General features: G+C 37.6%; 1 protein-coding gene across 1 annotated transcript; it reads left to right on the top strand.

Annotated features, from left to right (window-relative positions):
• Window positions 1-270: 270 nt before the first annotated feature.
• MLN (motilin) lies at window positions 271-7,237 on the top strand (the record flags this gene model as incomplete). The annotated part of the gene is made up of 3 exons (XM_083359579.1): window positions 271-390; window positions 2,664-2,750; window positions 7,070-7,237. The coding sequence occupies exons 1-3, from the start codon at window positions 274-276 to the stop codon at window positions 7,235-7,237; spliced, it is 372 nt and encodes a 123-aa protein (XP_083215705.1). The 5' UTR covers window positions 271-273.
• Window positions 7,238-14,927: the final 7,690 nt, after the last annotated feature.

Here is a 14,927-nt window from a genome sequence, read left to right on the forward strand (position 1 = left end):
ATTTTTTGCCAAAATAACCCCACTGAAACAGTGTACTGAAGCCACAGGACTTTATTTCATAGTTATCACATTTGTGGGAGGTTCCTTCTAACCAGGAACAAGCAACAATTGTTAACTTTAACTAACACAATCATTTCTAGCTAATATACCACCACAGTTGAAAAGATTAGACAAGTATGGACTCAGAAGTCAAATAAAGTTGCTGGAAACATAATCTCTTGTGATCAGTGTTATTTTTCTCATTATTATTAATTTGTTTTATAAAGCTTCAGGATGGTTCCAAAAAAGGTGATAACAAGTCTTCTACTCCTCTACATGACAGCCATGTTGGCTAAAGAGAGTGAAGGGTACCTTGCCTTCCATAGCCGTGAAGATTTCAGAAGAATGCAGGTGAGCTTCTTGAGAAATAGGTCAACGACCAGAAATACGTAGCTGCAGGGCTTTTTTTCTCATAGAACGCTCAGAACGGAGTTCCGGCACCTTTTTTGGATGGAACCTTGTAGGGTAGGCAAGGCGGGTTGTATGACATGTGTGAGTTCCGGCACCTTTTCTTTTACAAAAAAAGCACTGTGTAGCTCAAGGGTGTCAAACTCAACTTCATTGAGGGCCGCATCAGCATTGCGGTTGCCCTCAAGGGGCCGAGTGGGTAGGGCCAGGGTGGGCATGGCCTACTGGGTGGGTGTGGCTAGAGTGTGTATGGCCTACTGGGTGGGCATGGCCAGCTCTACATCATTCGCATCAAGGGGGCCTATGGGGGCCTGGGCAGGAGTGGAACAGATCTGAGGGTCTCTGGGCCAGGGCCAAGGCAGTGGGGGCCGTTCCCTCACGGTTTCCAGGATGGCATGAAACCACTTCGCGTGCCGGATCTGGCCCCCGGGCCTTGTGTTTGACATGTCTGGTGTAGCTGAATGTGGCAGAGCTTTAAATCCAGTTCCAGGGAGGTCCAAGAAGATCTGGACAACAACAAAACCATCCTTTTTCTTATATTTCATTGGTTAGTTTGTGGTATATTAAAGGAACTGTGAAAAAATAATAAAAAATAAAAAATAAAAAACCATCCTTTTTCTGTCCAAAACTCCAGAGAACAAGAGCTAGTCAGTTTTATACTATACTGAGCTAAACTTAGAGTAAGATACCTTCTTATATTCTATTGATTGGATTTCCTTCCGGTTTTTCTAATCCTATCTGTTCACCATTTTACTGCATTATTTTTCCTTCACTAGCAATATTTTACTATCATTCATTGGAAACCAACTAGAATTTAGAGTCAGAATATGGCTTTGAGTTTAATAATTTAGATTTGCTTTCTACCTTCAAATTTCACTGAAGTAGAACAATTGTCTATTTCTTAAAGAGTTATGATTATTGAGGTCTTGGCATTGTTGGGCTCACTCTCCAAGGCAGCTGTCACACCCTCCAAATGAACCCATATGCATTCCCAAATTAATTTAAAGGAGACAAGATAATAAGAGTTTCCTTAAGCAGAAATTGCTGAATAATTGAGTAGACCACTATCCATGGTCTGAGAGAAAAGCTTAACTCAGACAATGCCTATTAAGATATACAAAACCTGCAGCTTTGCATGCATGTAATGATGTCATAATGAAAGCAGGGCACACACACCACAAGGCCTTATTTAGTCTTCTAAAGCCTGAGATGCAACCCTCACAGCATCTTCAAAAGATGCAAGTGAATTTCATTTGCAACAGAAGAAAAAAAGTAGAGTTGGTCCATATAAATGTATTATTTATGCATGCATTTTCTTCATGGATCAACATGCTATGAGTGTTTTTCATTATACTAATAGCACTACATTAATCTAATTAACCTGTGTCCTGTCTAATTAACCACCTTCACATTCCTATGGCACATTAACAAAACATCCAATAACCAACTCTGGCCACCACATGAAAAGGTTCCTCACACTAGTCAAAATATGTTCCCTAGAAGCTCAGCACTCAGCTAATATATAAGAAAAGATATTAAAGCCCAGTAGTTACATGTAAGTTGCAGCTAACTAGACCCACCACTACAAAATGAAGATTATATGAACTTCCAGTGTTTTAGCTCCTATTGATCCTATGGATTAGAAAACGCCAAAGAATCTACAGCACAGGAATATCTGATATATAGCATTTATCAACTTTGTGCCCACCCCCAAATGTACTGCACTTTACTTTGGTCATGTCACCTGGAATTACAGGTTGGTGCCTAACTTACATGTAGAACACAGGTGTCAAACTCGCCACATCACGTGACGTGTCGCAATGTATTGCAACTCTTTTTGCATTGCCGGCAATGGGGTGGGCGCGGCTTCAGTATGATGAAACCGGTCCACAAGCTGGCAGTTTGACACCCTTGCTGTAGAACATCAATTAGCAAACATTGATCTAATATTTAGAACATGAAATAAAACTGAGCTTATGATTCAAGTCAATGATGAAGAGATTGTGGTATGGCCTGTAGATCATATTCTTCAGTAAATAAACCAGGACTCTGAATGTAAAAATAGGGTTTAAATACATGTTGTTAAGGGAACTGTCTATTGACAACTGTATCACCTATGTAGCTGCATTTGAGATGGCAATATACTATTTTTGGCTTTTTAGGCTTTGCCCAAAAGCTGGCCTACTTGATTATTGTATTCTTCCATACATTTCCAGGAGAAAGAAAAGAATCAAGCACAGAAGAAATCGCTTGACACGAGAGATTTTTTTGAATTTGCAGAAGATGAAGGGCAAGTAATCAAGGTACACTATCTTTGCATTATAACAACTAAGCAGTTAGATATGGCAAGACAGCTTTTCTGAAATATCAGTTAGTGTATTGGGGGGGGGCTTACATATAGAGAAGGCTAATGAAAGCCAAATTTATTGCAATATTCTTAGATTGAGACATTCGCAGGCGAAACCTGTTTTATTCTTTTTTGCATGACTTGATGTCCTCCTATAGGTTTCCAAAAACACCTAATTGATAAAGGTTTCCTTGCAGTACAAATACTATTATTATTATTATAAACTATTCTAGTCTTTAAAACGAGATGTACTTGAGTTGATTGAAAGAAAGATTATCATAAATCACTAGTCAAATATGAATGTTCATTTCTTTTCTTTTGAGCTCACATGAAGTTCAGTTCATTTGACTCAGATGTTATCACTGATGAGTTCAAGTAATCAAGGACAGAAAAGTCTACCCTCCCCATTAATCAGAAAGAAGAACATAATACTGAATAATCCAGTTAGTAAGGTGCCCAACACCTGACAACAATATGGACGAATAGCCCCATCTTGACCAATCCTTAGATATTCAAAGGACATTCCAGTGATCTCTTTGGTCCTGTCTATGCATTTTTCCCCTTCTATATCCCTCTGTCTTCCAACCATAGTAGTTTTCTTCTAGTCCATCATCTGTTTGTATCCTATGTTCCAAGTATGAGACTTGCTGATCTTAGAGGATCAGTTAGTCTTTATCTGGCCCGGACTAAGCATTTGTTACTCTTGTTGTTCATTTTATTGTTTCCAAAGTCATCATTTGAAGATGTTTATCCTCTAAATCATCACTAGAAAAATCATACAGTAATATCAACTCTTCTTATCTTGTAGTCATGGGAACATCTTCATCCTTCTTGCTCTTGCTTAACATTGTCATTGCTTTCTCCTAAGATCAAAACAGTTTCTGTTTTAACTGTTCTTCAGCCCAGGAAAACTACCAGTCACATGTCCTTAATGGCAGGAAAACCCTAGCTTAATTTGAAGGGACTATCTAGAAAGAATAGCAGAAATGCAGAGAATATAAACATCCAACCATCTTGAAAGAACAAGAGGATACTGAATGAATAAAAGAAACCCAAAACTTCTCTTTCTGGAATCAGAGAGTGCTAAAGAATTAAAGGAATTGAAGTATGACTGGATATAAATACTGCAACATCTCTAAGCTCTGTCAAATTTCTCTACTGTCCGGTAGAATGCCAGTTTGGTGTATTAGTTCAGGCACCAGACTAGCAACTGGAGACCGTGAGTTCTTGTCTCACCTTAGGCATGAAGCCAGCTGGCTGACCTTGTGTCAGCCGCATTCTCTAAGCCCTGGGAAGCAGGCCAGGGCAAACCACTTCTAAAATCTGGCCAAGAAAAATGCAGGGACCTGTCCAGACAGTTGCCAGGAGTCCATGCTTAACTAAAGGTGCACACAAGCACATACATTTTCAATTTAAAAGGGTGTGTCATCCAAACTGTTTCATTTGACCTTTGATCTCATTCATTATAATATATTTGATAGATATCCCGAGTGCCGCGTAGCAGAGTGAGCGCCTGTTAGTCGTCCCAGCTTCTGCCAACCTAGCAGTTCGAAAGCACGTAAAAATGCAAGTAGAAAAATAGGGACCACTATGGTGGGAAGGTAACAGCGTTCCGTGCGCCTTTGGCGTCTAGTCATGCCGGCCACATGACCACGGAGACGTCCTCTGACAAGCGCTGGCTCTTCGGCTTTGAAACGGAGATGAGCACCGGTCCCTAGAGTTGGAAACGACTAGCATGCATGTGTGGGGGAACCTTTACCTTTATATATATATATATATATATATATATATATATATATATATATATATATGTATGTATGTATGTATGTATGTATGTATGTATGTATGTATGTATATATATATATATATATATATATATATATATATATATATATATATACATTCTTATCTTATTCCCTTCATTGTAAAACATTCTGTCTCCAAACTCAGTTTTACAGTAGTTTCTAGTTCATTCTAAAGATTTTTTTATATGAATAATCATGTGTTCTGTCACACCCCTTAGCCATTCTTGCGGTGTATCATGCATTGTTCAATACAAAGCCTCACTCTATTCAAATTAAAGCCAATTAAATTCCCTTGCTTTCCCTAGTACCCATTTTATGGATAATAATTTCCTTGTGTCCCTCTGCCTTTTCCAAAATCTACTTGTTTATGTGGTGTTTATCTCTCCCTGTCTGATTATTTGTACAATCTTAAGCAAAACATTGCTTGTGACACAAATTAGTGCAATGGTTTGCTAATTTGCACTTTCTATTTGTATCTCCATTATTCAGTATGGGTATGTACATCACTCTTTCACAATCTTCAGGCTACACGGTCTTGTTCCATACTGAGCTTTAAACAGCCAAGATGTTAATTCATCTATAGCGGGTGTTTTCCTATTTGACAGGTGATCTATTGCCTCTTGTGCTTCAGTTTCTAATGCAGCAGGTGCAGAAATAGATTCTGTGTCTTCTATTGTTTCTATCACACTCTAATCCTGTTTATAAAGGGTTTCTGTACTGACTTTCCACTTACCTTTAATCTCATTTGTCTGTACTAGATCATTTACCTGGTTATTCTTAAATAGCTAATTTACCTTAGACTGTCCTTTTCTGACTTTCCTCTATCAGTTAACATTCTTTCTTTCTTTCTTTCTTTCTTTCTTTCTTTCTTTCTTTCTTTTTTGGGGGGGAATTGAAATTTGAAGACAAATGAAAGGAAATGGATATAAACTCCAGAAGTACCGCACTCAAAACTAGAAAGAGGAACACTATTTCTCCCCCAAGACAGCAGCGATAGAATTCCAATCCCTGTGCCCTGCTAAGTAATGCAGGTTTAATGAACATTTTGCGGGCCAGGAAAAAAAGGGCCATTTTGATATTAGTAGGCAAGCTATTCCAAAGTGCAGCAGCCACAACAAGAAAAGCATGCTTTCAGGGTCCAAGCAGATTACAATTCATGAGAAAAGGAACTCAGAGCACCAATCTTGGCCATCTTAAACTTATTGGGCATGCAGACATTACTAACAGAAGGAGGTCCACAGATATCCAGGCCCTGAACCATGAACCAGGACCCCAGATTGCACCCAGAAGCCAACTAGTAGCCATTACAGCTCTTGAACAGAGGCGTTACAAAGGCACATCAAGGTATACACATCACTATTCAAGCCATCTCATTTCAGGTTAATGTATCCTTGCTCTCTTAAACAATCAGAACAGGGGAAAGGAAATGCAATGTGAATTTAAACTTGGCATACAAATTCTTTTCTCCCACCCACCAGTATGCTGATTACCTGTAACTATTGCCTTCAACTAACAACTTGTACATCTTGTAATTTTTTTTTATATTTGCTTTAGATGAATAAGAGTTGCACCTTGAATTTGCTATATATTTTTGTGCCAGCAGACTATCTAGCATGCATTATGTTTACATATATCACACCATTTCCAGTACTATGAATGGAGGTATAAAACATTTGTAACAATGCTGAAAAGGTAATTCAAGTGCCTTCATTTCAAAGGCTAAATTTATGCCCATTATTTCCTCCTTTCCATTTATCTGTAAAACGCCAGCAACACTATTCTGAACATCTAGATACTATCTACCGTTTACTGTTAACAAGTCCCAGCAGATAACATCCAAAGGGTGCAATTATGCAATTATGAAAATTAATCTTGTCTCAGTCCCTCAAAAGACTGCATACAAACCACAAGAGCTCTTTAAAATGTCCCAATCCATCCCAAAATTATTACTTCTCTCATGATTCTCTTTAATCCTTTGGCGTTGCTTATTGAAAATGTTCAAAAACCATGAACAAGCAACGGGAGCAAATATGTTCATTTTATTTGCATTCTATTCTCTGAACATTGGGAGTTTTTATCTTTTCAGGGGAGATTTTTCCATGCTATCTGAGAGACTCCATATTTCTATATATGAAAGCTAATGTTCTTGCTATTCCAGATGTTTGAATCCAATAGCTTAACAGATATTGTTATGCATGCATCATTGTGAACTGGGCTATAGCCTCAAGGACTTCAAAAAGGGATAAATTGTCAAAAACTGTAAGAATAAAAAACACCCTTTGAAAAAAGCAGTTTAACCCTATTTCACTGGTCACATCATCAAGCTAAAACCTGAATCAAGAAAACCCTTTACCAATAATATTCATCAATAACAAATTCCCACTTATGGGAATATCTATCTAGTATACATGATGCATAAGTGGTTAAAATGTTGGTTTGCCTTATATGTTAACCAACTTCTCCTTCATAGATGATTGCTCCAGTAGAAATTAGAATACATCTGAACTCTCAACAGTTGGAAAAATACCAAGATGTCTTGAAGGAGCTCCTGGCAGAGGTGTTGTCAGATGCTAAGAATGGTACTACAGAAATCTTAAAATTGGCTTTTCTCTTTCCTTGGAAATTATCTAAGTCATGAGATTTCAGAAATACCTTGTGCCTTGGGTCACATTTTTACAAGGAGCTGTGTGGGTTCTGTGTTTTTCTTTTTAAGAAATAAATATCCCCCTTCCCTGCCCCCACAAATAATACACCGCTATATTGATGTTTGCATTAGCATAAAAAGTAGAAATAGTATAGGTCTGTTATAAGAAAATATAAAACCTGTGATTATGATGCATTATGACTTGGTATCTTCTGCTTCACAGTAGATATTCCATTTTCACACTGAAATTGTCACCAAATTTAGAAGTTAAGTGAACTCTAAGCTTGCTGGTTGCTATAGATCATATGTACATTTGATGAGGAAGTACAATAAAATATGATTATCTTTCAGTTCCTGTACATTGGAATAAACATAATCATTTAAAAAGCTAATATACCAGAATCTAAATTGAAGGAAACTGTGTAAAACCAGGAATTAGGAAATACTAGATGAACAATTATATCAAAAGTCTCTACAGTGTATTGGAGCAAAATGTTCCAAGTAAATCCATATCCAGAGCAAGATTTTCAAAACTGTAATGATGGCTTCTTAATTAAAAATGTATATATCATATTTTATGCAAAGTTAGCAATAGTCTAAAGAAGGAAAATTGCAGTCCATCATACATATGTGATTCATACCATAATGTCACCTGATATCATGTACTTCTTTGTTTTGCTTTTTTAACTGAAAGATCAGGATGAGTCAAGCTGATGTCTGCACAGTATTAATTCATTAATTCACAATAATGGCTTTTGGCTGTTTCATCTCTGTAGCTAACTGATATTCTAAGAATTAGAAGACTGGAAGAATTTCTGCAAATATACAAGAGTCAATTTACTGGAAATGCTATTGTAAGGCACTGTACTGCAGAATAACAATATATATGCAAACCAATAAAATGTGAAGCTTCAATATATGATTCTTTGTTCAGTGTATAGTCAGAAAAATTTTAAAAGGCCCCCAAGGATACAAAAGAAAGTTGTTGTTCAAATAACTCTATATTTGTTTTCTAAATAACTTTCACTCAACACATCACTCTTGTAAACTCAGATTAATTCAGTTGCATTCCCATGCATTCTTATTTATGTATATATTTAATTCATCATAACTGAATCAGACTGTTTACAATAATTCAATGGGTTGTATTTCTAAGCAGATATCTGATCAGCTTGCACTTCTACGACAATGAAACCAATTAATCTGACAGATAATATCCAACAGTATGGTATGTTATACATAATTCTGAAATGTCCCAACGTAAATAACATTCAATGTTCAACAATCCTTGTTGCTTAAAGTTTTTCCAATAATACAACCATCAACAATTCTTTTCCATTCTTATTTATTTGAACTATACAGTTTCAATATCATTTAGTTCTTCCCTTCTCTTAATACGTGCACAGTTGACTATACTACAACATGTAAAATTTATGTATTTGTTTTGCATGTATAAAATTATGTATTTATATTACAACATAGAAACTTTAAAACAGAAGAATCAGTCATCTTTCCTTCGCTAGACAATGCATCCTCAAAATCCCTAACAGTCCAGTGTCTCTCTTTTTTTAAGACTTTGACTTCACATATGACCAGTGCTTTTTTTTGTAAAAGAAAAAGGTGCCGGAACTCACACGTGTCATACAACCTGCCTTGCCTACCCTACAAGGTTCTATCCAAAAAAGGTGCCGGAACTCCGTTCTGAGCGTTCTATGAGAAAAAAAGCCCTGCATATGACCTTTTAGAAAAAATGGTTTTCTTCAGACATTCCATTACCAACTAGGTAACTTCATCAGTGTCAGATACAAACCTCCCATAAACTGCACAGCAGGGTGGAAAATAGCCCAAAAGAGTGGGTAAAAAAATGATACGGCTCATAATCATGGATGCACACTCAGACCAAATAAGTATCAGCATGCCGTGATACTTGGAGCAGCTTGAACAGACCATCACTCTTGAGCAGCTTGAAAGGCTGAACTAGCACAGATGATGTTACCCAGTTTGGTAATGAAACATCTGCAAGAAAACCACCAAGATCAGAGAGCACCAAGGAGCCTACAGTTCAATCCTGAGCTACAAATATTCTCTTCTACCAATACTTCACTTTATATTAATTGCTGACAACATCATTATTTGACATCTAGGTGGCACAGCTTTCACAGCAGTAACATTTGAAAGGTAGAGAAAGCAAACGCTTTGACAAATGACATGGGTGCCACGGATTAAATCAATCCAATTTCATACTTTCAAGTTAAAGTAAAATCTTCTGTCATTCTGAACTGTTGAGAAATCAGAGCACTGCTACCAAAACAGCACATACCCCACCCTTCTGCTCTCTAGTATGGATGCTAGTTTTCAGGGAATGCTTGTATCTAACTGATGGCAGCAGTCTGCAGTGATAGTACTGTTTCCATGTTCATTAATGTACTCAGTAGTATTTACATACCATTTCACTCTTAAGTATAGATTCAGGCAGAGATAATATTCACAGAAATAACAGAATAACAGAATTGGAAGGGACCTTGTAGGTCTTCCAGTCCAACTTCCTGCTCAAGCAGAAAATCATATAGGGTCTGGTACGGTTGTCCAATCTCTTCTTAAAAACCTTTTTTAAAAAGTTTAATAAATTTTTGGTTAGGTGGAAATCAATTCAAAGAATTCTGGCAGTTTAAAATTATGGACATTTATTCCTCCGTTCAAACATTCATCCAGTTGGTATTTGACTTTTCTGTTCAAGCAATACTTGTGTTCCTTTCCACCAATATGAAATAATATGAGTCTCCTCCAATTTCTACCTCTCAAAGGAAGATTTCCTAAGGAATATACCTAATTAATCTCTCTCAAGAATACAACTGATTTTGCAAGAAAATCACTGTTTTTGGTGTTCAAAATATGAAGAAACAACCCCTTCTCTGCAGCCTCTAGACAGTGGGTAGCCAATGGTCTGCAGATCCTGTGTCTTGATGAGCCCTAGGAAATCCCACCCATTTTTCTCACTGCTCACCTGCAAGGAGCTCAATGGAGCGCAGGTTAAGATTTTCAGAGCTGATCTAAATCAGTGATATCATTGATCTTATCCTCCCTAATCCCAAATGTTCAATACCCCAAAATATGTTTTTTACATTAATTGGGGATTTTATGGGGGGAAGGAATCTAACAAAATTAACAATTATAAATTGCTAGATGTTCAAATTTAAAATGATGCTATATTTTTTAAAAAGCTTGTAATGTAATTTTAATAAAACAATTATCACTTTTAACTGTGCATTTGCTTAGCAATATTAATCCTTATTTACTTGACGCAAATGGTTGTTTTTGCAATTCTTTAGCTACAGCTGGTCCCTTCAGATTAGGCTGGCTTGAATGCACCTTTAAGATGTCATATTTTAGCCATTTTTGTATATAAGCATAATGTTCCCATCCCTTAGCGTTTTTTGCCATTTGCCTCTTTCTGGCACATTTTCCTATAACGAGCCACAACAGAAAGCAGACTGCAGTCCCCATCTGTATGCAAAGCAACTCAGCTTGCTGTTCAGAAAGTCCTTTTTCCTCTCTCCCAATCATCAGCATTCAATTGTCCTCCCATCATTTCCAATCATTCTTTTTCACCAGCAGCAGCTCATCCAGTTTCCAGGATAGCAAACTCCATTACTCTAAGAAATACATGGGTAGCTGCAAACAGGCCACTGAAGAAATTCATCTCCCTCTGTCCACACCAGATAGTCAAAGGAGGAAAAAAAGGGAAATGTCACTAAAAAAAACTGAGGTGGTGGAAACAAAAACAAAATCTCATTCACCGTCAGCTTTAAAAATAATTAATCAGACAAAGCAAAACATCAGAATGACAGCTTCCCCTCTACATCTCATAGGAAGGGTTACACAACAGAGATAGCATACCCAATTTTCAGTACTTTTCCAGTTACGGTAAATACAATTCATACTGAAGACCAGGGCTTTTTTTCTCATAGAACGCTCAGAACGGAGTTCCGGCACCTTTTTTGGATGGAACCTAATAGGGTAGGCAAGGCAGGTTGTATAACGTGTGTGAGTTCCGGCACCTTTTTCTTTTACAAAAAAAGCACTGCTGAAGACCTTCACATTACTGAGGCACTGTTGCACCGTTTTTTTCTCCTGCCCCTCGCAATTGTTGCTTTGTTACTAAACCCAATACAATATTCAGTGTGTTTATCATATACCGTAATCCAATTCCATACACCAATGAATAGCATTGTAATTTCAAGTGGAGGAAGGGGAATTTAAAGTTCATCTGTACTCATGCAAACTACAGATTTCTTTTCCCTAAAATCACGACCTTATTGTCCAAGAAGAAAAACAGAGAAAATCATGAAATTCTTGACATATACTATATGCTTTCCCTACTTTTTACCCCAGAGTAATATCTAGTGATAGAGTGACATGGTGGCCTAGTGGTAAAGACTCTTACCTCCCACTTGGAAAGTTGAGAGTTCAATACTAGGTAGCAGCAGATGTTTCCTAGGGCAGTGGCCCCCAAAGCTTTAGGCACCAGGGACTGGTTCTGTAGAGAGAGGTTTTTCTGTGGACTGGAGGGGGCATGGTTTCGCATGCTCCCTGCATCCTGCGGATGGGGCTTCGCTTCTTTGTGTGACCTGGTTACTGGCATGCCGCAGACTGATGACAGTCCATGGATGAGGGGTTGGGGACCCCTGTCCCTAGGGCACAAAGGAAAAATATCTCCTCCAAACTCTGTGTGGCATCAGGAAGGGCATCTGGCCAGTAAATGCTCAACTTCATCCAGTTGCCCCAACTCTACCTCGAATTAAGGGACCACAGAGTCATAAATAAGAAGTTTTAATATCTAGTGACGCTGCTAGATTAGAATATATTTCACTCAATAATGCTTAGTAAAACAAGCAATAAAAATGATCTGAAAAATGATGGTAACATGAGAGAGAAATAGTAACAGAACAAATGGTCAGAGAAACTGCCATGTTCTTCTTAGGTAAGCCTGATGTTGCAACACAGATTCTTGCATTCATTTTCCAACAAAACAAAATGATACAACAAACCTGGAGAAACTTGTAAATTCATTTTTGTCCAGTTATCAGTGTTCAAGTGCAACATGAGTGAGATTTCATAAAGAAGTAGCTAGGGGCCAACGGTTATACAGGTAATCCTCAATTTACAGGTTGCCGCAGTATGTTTGTGCTTGTCTGAATAAAATTCTCACACAGCTCCTTTTGAGGGAGATTGGGTTGTTATTTTGGTAACAGAGCACTTAATTAGTATGGATTATTTTTAAGAAGATTTTCATTTCTAATTTGCTACCATCTCCTCTTCTGATGAGAATATCCAATAAGCATAGTGTGTTTTCTTTTTTCTTTGTGAACATGAGCCTACTCTAGTTGCTCCTTTTTTATTTTGATATAGGTGTTGTCTACATACCAGATTCATACTTTTGGTTGTATAGTACTATAATTTCTAGATGCTACTTTACAATCTCTACTAAGAGTCCTGAGAGTTGTGATCCCATGGGGTTCCTCTAATTTAGCGTATATCTGTCCATTACCTAAAAGCAGATAGTGAAGCAGAAATTTATGAGGTTCATGATTCTGGGTATTTCAATCTTAATGTATTTAGTTAGATTGGGTGTGTTGTGTAGTACTGCTGCCATGTTTTCTTTCACTAGTTCTGGATCTATGGATGTGAAAAGTGCTGTGACATTGAATGAAAACGTAATTTCATCTTCTATTTTTATTTTGTGGAAGCATGGTAGTGAAGAATTGCTAGAATATTCACTCCCATTGGGCACCTCTACCCAACAACTAGTCAGGGCAGGCTGGCTCCTACAACTGCTGGTATTTCAACAACACATCAGGCCACTTCTGTCTTTAGCAGAGCTCAGCTGTTTTGTTTTGAATACCTAATTTTATATCATACAATAGAGGACTATTTCTTCATTCCTGGCTAGTAAAGAAAATGTCTCTAATAAGTTCAGGAATAATAACTTGTTAAATAATTCCAGAAGTTTGCAAGGAAGATTTATCAAAACTACCTAAAACAAGTACATTCCAATTAAAAGATATACGTTTTATCAGTCAGCTCACGGAAATGCTATCAGTTATTATACATCAAAGCCAACTGCATACTAATAAGGATATACTTTTATTCAATCTATTAACTTTTTTCCTTCTTGGGTTTCAAATTATCAATATTATTTACAGTAAGTGGGCCAGAGGGCAAGGAAGTTGAAAGTTGAGAAGGCCACTCAATACATTTATCTAGCAGTAAATCCTATTGAATTTTATAGAATTTGCTTCTGTTTAGATATGTGCAGAATTACATTGTGAACCACTCAGAGTTGGTTTGGAGTTAGGCAACACTGAAATCAAATGAAATAAATAAATAAATAACAAATACAATTTATGAAGTCAAGACTGCAATTCTAGAATAAAATATTTTATTAGATTTGAAAACATGTGAATGGCATGGTGGCCTAGTGGTGAAGAGGCTTGCTTCCCATTTGAAAGGTTGAGAGTTCAATCCTAGGTAGTGGCAGATGTGTCTCTCTTAGAGCGCAAATAGAAAATATCTACTGCAAACTCTGTGTAGGCATCAAGAAGAGCATCTGGCCAGTAAACACTCAGCTGCCCCAACTTATATGAAAACATACTGCACAGTTGATTGATTGGGTTTCATCAAGTTAATGTTGACTCTTAGAAAGCACATGGATAGATTTTCTCCATGGTTATCTGTCCCTAACTTACTACTTCAGGTCTTCCAACAGTGTACCTATCACCACTGTAATTTAATCCATCCACCTTGCTTCTCTTTCCCTCCACACTGAATAGTTAGCTTGGCCCTATTTCTCTGCTTAACTTAAGCTCTTAGAAGGCTGTAGACATAACTATTGCACTCAGTGAAATGGAAGATGCATTTTAATTTTACATTTATACCATGATTGCTCCATATTATTAGCTGTCATCATTTATGTATTGCAATTTGATAATGTATATAGGATTAGGCTAGTCAGTTAAATGATGAAATCTCCACCACTTTTGTCCATGCATTGTGTGCATTCTCTACTAAAGGGCTGGAAGTCATGTTACAATGGCTTGTTACTGCCTTTGTAATTTTAACAAAAGTCTACATGCTTCTAGACTTCTTCCTAGGCTACCCCTCAACAAGAAAAAAATATTTAAGCTAGCTTCCATGAAGTGTACTAACATACCAACATGTTCTGTTCCAGCCTACAACCGGCCCTGTTTGAATGTCAGGGACAACCCCTTTTTATAGTCAACAGGCTGGAAAAACCCAACCAAATTTATTTACAAAGAAATCAAAAGTTCAAACAAGAGTTAAACCAAAAGTTCAAACAAGAGTTAAACAGGAATAACAGACCAGGACTCTAGCAGAAGATCTTCAAACGGTTGCCTTCAGCAACCAGCACCTCCCACACCTTCCCCTTTTATCAGCAGTCCCAAGGCGTGGCTTCTCATTGCCTTCTCCTCCTCTCACCGAGTTGCCTCATTGCCTTTCTCTGTTCTACTCTACTGGATTGCCTCCTGCTCCTAGCGTCCCTGAATAGATCCAGCTGTGAATCATCTACGTCCAATACCTCGTGCTCACACAGCTGAGTCTGATGAGGAACATGACGGGAGGGGCCAGGCTGAGAGTCCTGCAGTGCATCAGAGCCTCCCTCTGA

This window comes from Vipera ursinii (assembly GCF_947247035.1).
Source record: "Vipera ursinii genome assembly, chromosome: 3".
In the NCBI taxonomy this organism is placed as follows: domain Eukaryota; kingdom Metazoa; phylum Chordata; class Lepidosauria; order Squamata; family Viperidae; genus Vipera; species Vipera ursinii.